At 49.5% G+C, this 8125-nt stretch overlaps 1 protein-coding gene across 1 annotated transcript in view; it reads right to left on the bottom strand.

The window, feature by feature from the left end:
* Positions 1-5651, bottom strand: part of LOC115297690 (vitamin D3 hydroxylase-associated protein-like) — a 22639-nt gene extending 16988 nt beyond the window's left edge. The window contains exon 1 of the mRNA XM_029945831.1: positions 5472-5651. Within this exon, the coding sequence (XP_029801691.1) occupies positions 5472-5651 (180 nt within the window). The remainder of the gene's footprint in view (positions 1-5471) is intronic.
* Between the last annotated feature and the right edge of the window lie 2474 nt (positions 5652-8125).

Here is an 8125-nt window from a genome sequence, read left to right on the forward strand (position 1 = left end):
AAAAAAAAAAAAAAGGGCCCAGACCTGTATGCCTCTAGAATAGGGTGGGCACTTGGCTAGAATGCACTTCAACAGCCCCACTGTGGCTGAAATCCTGAAATCCTCCTGAGTCACTTAGCAAAACACCACTCCCATGAGTACACCACCACCCCCAGCTGCCCTAGCTCCTGCCATGGGACTCCACCTTCTCTTCACAGTCCAGCAGGTAATAGGTTAATGCCCAACACAGCAGGGACCCTCTAGGCATAGTTTCTGATTCCTTCAAGACCCGGACTCATCCCTTGCCCTGCTGCTCCCAGCCCTAAGGAGCCCCAGTAGGACCCTCCAGGGGCCATCACAGCACTCATGACCCACAGGCACCTACCAAGACTGCATGCCTATTCTGATTCCTATATATCTACTTGGAGAGGTGGCACCTTTGGCAGCACCCTGGTGGGAAGTGCCCAGTGTCCACCTGGACCCGTGAGGCTAGTGCTTCCCTGCAGTTGTCTCTGCATGGCCAGTTGTAAAAATGGCAGCCTCTCAGGGAGCTGGGGAGAGGTGAGAAGAGCAGCCAGACGGCACTAATGAAAGCCACTGGAGGTTGCTGCTGGCACTGCTCCTCTGCCCATATGGAGGCACTCCAATGACTTGGTGGGATGGACAGGGCTTTCAAGGGTCCAGCAACATGTTCACCAACCTGGTTGAGTGCCACTTCCACCTAACAGAACCAATTCACTGAAACTCACTAAATGCCCACTCAGCAAGGACATTAGTTTTAGTTTTACTCAAGTGGGAGCTTTCATTTATATGGCACCTGTTAGGGGTGCCTGGGGGGCTCAGTTGGTTAAGCCTCCAGCTTCAGCTCAGGTCATGATTTCATAGCTCCTGAGTTCGAGCCTCAGGTCATGCTCTCTGCTGTCAGCTCAGAGCCCACTTCAGATTCTCTGTCTCCCTGTCTCTTGCCCCTCCTGGGCCCTTGTGCAAGCTCTGTCTCTCTCTCAAAAAAAATAAAAAATAAACATTTAGATGGCACTTGCTGTGTGCCAGTCACCACTATAAACACTTGTGAACTTGCTAGAGTACTATAATTGTCCCGCCATTGTAGAGATGAGGATGTTAAGTCACAGAGGAGTTATTTAAATTGTACACATCAGGAGCATCTGGGTGGCTAGGTCTGACTTTGGCCCAGGTCATGATCACACAGCTCATGAGTTCGACCCCTGCATCGAGTCCTATGCTGAGTGCTCAGAGCCTGGAGCCTGCTTCAGACTCTGTGTCTCCCTCTCTCTCTGCCCCTCCCCTGCTCCTGCTCATGCTCTATCTCTGTCTCTCTCAAAATGAATAAACATTTTAAAAAAATCTTAGGAGTACCTGGGTGGCTCAGTCAGTTGAGCGTCCAACTTCGGCTCAGCTCATGATCTCATAGTTCATGGGTTCGAGCCCTGGGTCAGGCTCTGTGCTGACAGCTAGCTTGGAGCCTGGAGTCTGTCTTTGGATTCTGTGTCTCCCTCTCTCTCTGACCCTCCCCTGCTCATGCTGTCTCTCTCTCTCTCTCTCAAAAATAAATAATAAAAATTTTTAAAAATTTTAATGTATGCATCAGAGTCAGAAATCAAACACAGACTGTCAAGCCCTCTCTTAACTACCACCTTCCTAATTATCCTGTTACACAACTTCTCATGAAGACTGTGAGATCAAAATCACCATAGTTTATTATGACATTCTAATAACAGTGTTTGTGACTTAGTTGACAACAGAGATGATTGAGTATAGAATCTTGAAGAGATTTTAGAACAGCTAAACAAGGGCACCTGGGTAACTCAGTCAGTTGAGGATCCTACTCTTGACTTTGGCTCAGGTCATGATCCCAGGCTCATAGAATTGAGCCATACATTGGGCTCTGAGCCAGACAATTTTGAGTGTAGTTGCTCCCAGTTTGGCAGAAGCTGAGCGAAGACTCAGCCCAAGGAGCATGGTTGATGTTGATGGAAAGCCTCTGCTTAAGGAGACTACAAGTCACCTAATAACTCTCAGTTTATTGGGAGAGCTTTTATTTAAAAAAAATTTTTTTTTACATTTTATTTATTTTTGAAAGACAGAGAGAGACAGAGTGTGAGCAAGGGAGGAGCAGAAAGAGAAAGAGACACAGAATCTGAAGCAGGCTCCAGGCTCTGAGCTAGCGGTCTGCACAAAGCCCGACACAGGGCTCAAACCCACAAACCCTGAGATCATGACCTGAGCCGAAGTCGGACGCTCAACTGACTGAGCCACCCAGGCGCCCCTGGAGAGCTTTTAAAGATAGGGACATCGTCCAGAGGTGATAGCCACATCAAAAGATCCCCACAAGTTCTCTAAAAATTAACAAATTACTTGGAAATTATTAAGATATTTTTATGAAAGAATTGAAACTTAACTTACATCATTTTCTTTTTTTTAATAGTTTATTTATTTTTGAGACAGAGACTCAGCACGAGCGAGGAACAGGGAGAGAGAGAGGTAGATACAGAATATGAAACAGGCTCCAGGCTCTGAGCTGTCAGCCCAGAACCTGATGCGGGGCTCGAACCCACAACGTGAGATCATGACCTGAGCTGAAGTCAGACAGTTAACCGACTGAGCCACCCAGGCGCCCCAACTTATATAATTTTCAAGTTGCTTTAACATACACTTTGGTTTAGAACCTGCCAGGTCACACGGCTCCATGGACATTTGGCCTTCTTCACGCTTAACTGCTGCTGCCTCCTATCATGGTTTGAAAATCAAAGAAAATACACTTTATTTAAAAAAAAATTTTAATGTGTGTTTTTTGAGAGAGAGAGAGAGGCAGAGAGAGAGACACAAAACACGAAGCAAGCTCCAGGCTTCAAGCTGTCAGCACAGAGCCCGATGCGGAGCTTGAACTCATGAACTACAAGATCATGACCTGAGCCGAAGTCAGACACTTAACCGACTGAGCCACCCAGGTCCCCCAAGAAAATATACTTTAAAGTTTTTAGTAAATTGATGCATTATTAATATTTCCAAAATGGCTGTTAGGTGTGTGTAATATCATAAAAACCCTCAACCCTCAGGGTGGCTAATTTCTCCCTGAGGAGACCAGAGTTTCCTAGCCAGTGGCCTTCAGTCATGAGCAGCATGTCTATTTACTCCAGTGCACTAGGAGCATTTTTTCTCTGTGATCTATACAAACACTGCCTTATCTCAGGCTTTTCTCTATCTGGTACTGCCTTTCCTCATCCTTCCTGCTTTTGGAAAACTCCTACACATTCTGTAAGGCTCAGCTCCAACACCACCCCTCTAGAAGCCTTCCCCACCTAGCCCTGTCCAGATGGAGCAAAGCCCTTCCTGCCAAGTCCCACAGCTGCACGGGCATCTGGCCTTTAACCACACTTAGACCAGGAGCATCTTTAAGGCAAGTCTAATTCAGATGTCAGATTCATCTTCATTATGAATCTGTACCCAGGGTCCAGCAAAAGGCAAGACCCAGAGGAGACCTCTGTAAACTTTTGCTAAGCTGAACTGAATTGCATTAGTTTGAACCCTGCCAGGGCACGACCCTTGTCTCAGCCTCCTGCCTCCTTGGGACATAAAGCTGGACACCTGAGGCCTTGAGGGTATCCCTGGCAGAGGAGAAGGTGCCCAGGAAAGACATGTATAGCTTTGCTGGGGAGAGACTAGGTACTGAGAGCCAAGACGCCTGTAGCCTTGGGGGGAAGCTGGAGACACCATGGGGGATCTCACTCCACATCCCTTCCACTCCCCCAGCCAACCAGGTGCACACACGCCCAGGTACCCAGCCCAACAGCTCCATATCCCGGATGCCCACATCTATACCAACCAGATGCCCAGACACACACAGAATCAGGTGTCCTCACACATCAGACACCCGACCATACATGTACATGCTCAACCAAACATTCGAAACCAAACCAACCACACATATCTAGATGTATACCCTCCAACCAGTAACACGACACATCCACACCCAGCCGGGCACCCACAGCACAAGCACATAACCAAACACAAGCAGCACATGGCCAGGCAGACATTTGACCAGCACACAATAAAATGCCAGCAGGAGGCACACATAAGCAGGCTCTGGTGTGTGCATCACACACAGATGGCGTGCGCGCACGCACACACACACACACACACACACACACACACACACACACACAGAGGAATCCTCTCCATCATGCTGATTCACCACAACAACCCCATTAGCCCAGATTTCCTCCTCATCAACCAGGAAGGGGCAGCTGCTCTCTGGGGGCAGATTGATTTATCCAACTAATTAGCCCCAATTAATATTAATACACATTCTCAGGAACTGTAGCAGCTCGGGCAGAGAAGCTGCCCCTTGGGGCCATCAATCACCATCCAGGGGACGGCAGAGGACACTCAGGAACTCCAGAGCATGGGGACAACACCTCCGGCACTATCCCCAACCCCCACTCCCAGGGCTCCCAGGGAGTCCGCCACCATCAACCAAAGTTGGAGACCCTAAGATACCACCCTTTGTAGGGCAGTTGGGGAGCCCAGAAAGGGGATGTCACATCCTCCAGGCCCCACAGCAGAGCCCAGGCACAATGCAAGATTAGCTGCCTCTCCTTCCCGCCCTCCTCTCCTCTGCCCTAGGCAGGTTCTGCTACAACACCCACAACTTAGAATGCCTTCACCCAGCCACAACCATCAGTGCCTTGAAATGTCACCACCTAAACTGTCAAAAGCCCCTTTTAAGACACATAGCCTTGGGGCACCTGGGTGGCTCAGTCAGTTAGGCATTTGACTCTTGGTTTTGGCTCAGTTCATAATCTCATGGTTCTGTGAGTTTGAGCCCTTCATCAGGCTCTGTGCTGGTGGTGCAGAACCTGCTTGAGATTCTCTCTCTTTCCCTCGCTCTCTGTCTCTCCCCCACTCATGCTGTCCTGTCTCTCTCAAATAAATAAATAAATGAATGAACTGTAAAAAAAAAAAAAAGACACATAGCTTCCTGGGAGGACCCCATCTCCAATGACCACCCTGTGCTTTGCATCTATCAGGTGCTCTCAGACATCTGCAGAACCCAATGGGATGGGGGATGGGAGGGAGAATATGTAGACCAGGGCTCCTGTGTAAGTGCGGCTTGAGGGTACTCAAGGGCTGGAAGAGACCTGAAAGAGACCTCCTGCCTCCAACTGCTTCCATCAGTTTATCTTATTTCAACAAATAGCTCAAGCGAACACCCATCATGTTACTGAGTTTTGTGTGGGAACTGGGAGAACAATGACAACACACTGCCCCTGATCTCAATGGGTTCAAAGGACATAGATGGAGTAGGGACTGACAGCAGTACAAAAAGCCAGCATGGGAAGAGCTGGAGGTGGGGGACTGTCCTCCCCACAACCCCAGGCTCCTTGTTTTCTGAAAGGGGTGGAGTAATGGTCCTGAGGTGGAATCCATCTTTTGGGACAGAGGGCTGGGGGCCTCAGAGATAGATGTCCACTCACCTGCTCCCGGAGACGCTGGGCCAGGGCTTCCATTTGCTGCAAAGCTACCACCCTACGCTTCTGTGCCCTGGGGATCTTGTTCCTCGCTGGAGCGTGATGCCAGAAGAGCAGGGCAGCCCCCAGCAGGGCCAGCAGGGCAGCCCCCAGCACGGAGTAAAGCAGCCAAGCTACCCCAGGCATCGTGGAACCTGTGTGGATACAGCTTCCTCAAGAACACTGGCTGCTTATTCGCCAGCTCTATGCTAGAGTGTCCTCCCACATTTGGGGCCACAAGAGGCAGGAGCCACACACCACCGCATCACTGCCCAGCCCTGCAGGTGGCAGAATCAAACTCCTCCCACCTAATTCTTACACCACCTTTTGTCCTGGGGACAAGCATCCTTGCGCCTCAGGCAATGCAGGGGAAGAGGCCTTAGCAGAGACTTGCCTGGAAAGGAGCCCAAGCTTGCAGGTGTGGACAGACATCCTTACATCCTTCTCCCCCATCCCGCTCCTCAAACATGGCCCCAGAACCTTCGTCTGACCCAGGCCAGTTCCTAATGGAGTTGCCCCTGAGGTTTCCTGCTGCTTCCAGGATAACTGCCAACCCCCTTAAAGTGGTTCATAGGCTACGTAGAGGTGGACTGAACAGGTTCACTCTGGAGGGTGTCTGGGACCCAGGTGGAGAAGAAAGGAGAGACCCTGGGGGAGCAGACAGGGCTCCAAAGGCATGAGCCTGAGGGGAGATGGTGCAAGGAGTGAAGACTGAAGTAGGCAGGTGTAGCCTCACCCCTGCCTCTGTTTCCCTAGCTGGGCTTTTATTGCTGACTCCAAAACAAGGCCACATTCCTTGTGATTCCAGCCTCCCCAGTCAATTGGTTCTCTCTCCCAGACTCATCTCCCATCTTCTTTTTATTCCAGGAGCCCCTCTACAGACAGGGGAAGCAGTGGAGAGGAGTATGGGGAGGCAATGAGGTACAAATGATGGGAAGATGTCGGGCCCAGAGCAGAAAGGACTAGTTGGGGAGCTCTTCTTAGACGTTTTGGCCCAGTCCTGTCTCGAAGGGGAGAGAAAATTGATCCATTACAATGAGGCTGCCAGTCCTTGGGACCCAGAGAATGATGGCCTCACCCTTAAAACCAAGAAGTCAGAAGCAGAATTGGCAATGGGGGCGGGGTAGAAGGCTTGGGTGGCTGTTGAACAACCCAACTTTGGCTCAGGTCCTGATCCTAGCCCTGTGTCAGGCTCCCTCCAATGCCAGGCATCACACTCGCTCTGCTGTGACGTGTCAGGCTCGCTGCTGTCAGTTGGAGCCCACTTCAGGATCCTCTGTGCCCTCCTCTCTCTGCCCCTCCACCGCTTACACATGTGTGCTCTTGCTCTCTCAAAAATACATAAAGATTAAAAATAAAAAGGATTGGTGGGAAGGAGATGGGTTTGTGGTTGGTAATGTTGAATCTGAGCACCTGAGGGCTGCCCAGGGCCAGATGTGCAGTTTGCAACTGACCTGTTGGTCACGCCCCAAAAGGTAATCCCAAGGTCGTCCACCATCAACACTTTATGTCCACTCCAACAGGTCTCTGGAACTAACACCCCTCATTGGCAAACTCCCCATATCCTTCCTCCTTTTTCCTATTTCCTTTCCCCATACCCAGGCCTCCCTCACTGAACCCTGGCTCTCCTAATAGCTCAGCTCCCCCAGGCCATCTGACACCTGCACCCCCTTACAGCACTCTGAACCTTGCTTACATCAATCTTTCTCAAGTTGCACCCCTTCATTAGCATATCACCCCATTTTATTTCTTCATTGCACTTACCATTAGCCAAAATTATCTTGTTTACTTATTCCTTGCCTTCTTTCCTAGAAAGGAAGTTCCATGAAAGCAAGGACCTAGTCAGCCCTTTTCAAAGTGCCTGGCACAGGGTAGGTGCTTGGTAATATTTCTTAAATGGAAAAATGACAGGCAGGTTGAAGCCCTCCATTCCCACCTTTATCTCTATGTGTTTCTGCTGCTCCTTCCTAGCAGAATTTAACATGCTTAAGTCTCTCCCATCTTAAAAAAAAAAAAAAAGATTCTGATTTATAGCCTTCATAGATGCTGCCCTTACGTCTTTCCTCCCCTTTCCAGCTAAGCTTCTCAAGTCCTGCACTTCTTGCTACCTTTACTTCCTCACCTTTTGCTCTCCTGTGCCCAACCCCATCTATGCCCAAATCATCCTAACTTCTCTTTGATGTTGAATCAGCAGCATTTGAAGCCCTAAGCCCCACACTTCTTGAAATACACTCATTCTTCAGCTTGTGTGACAATGCAGTTCTTGGCTTAAATGTCAAGGCCTGTGCATTTGTGCACACACACACACACACATACACATGCTGAAGCAGGTCCCATTTGGTTTACTCTCATAAAATAAATAATAATAAAGAGGAGCGCCTGGGTGGCTCAGCTGATTTAGCATCCTATTTCGGCTCAGGTCATGATCTCATGGTTTGTGAGTTCGAGCCCTGTGTTGAGCTCTATGCTGACACCTCAGAGTCTGGAGCCTGCTTTGGATTCTGTGTCTCCCTCTCTCTCTGTCCCCCCCCCCCCAACTCATGCTCTCTCTCTCTCTTTCAAAAATAAACATTAAAATGGGGTGCCTGGGTGGCTCAGTTGGTTAAGTGTCCAGCTTCAGC

The sequence above is a fragment of the Suricata suricatta genome, chromosome 8, assembly GCF_006229205.1.
Source record: "Suricata suricatta isolate VVHF042 chromosome 8, meerkat_22Aug2017_6uvM2_HiC, whole genome shotgun sequence".
Taxonomy (NCBI): Eukaryota; Metazoa; Chordata; class Mammalia; order Carnivora; family Herpestidae; genus Suricata; species Suricata suricatta.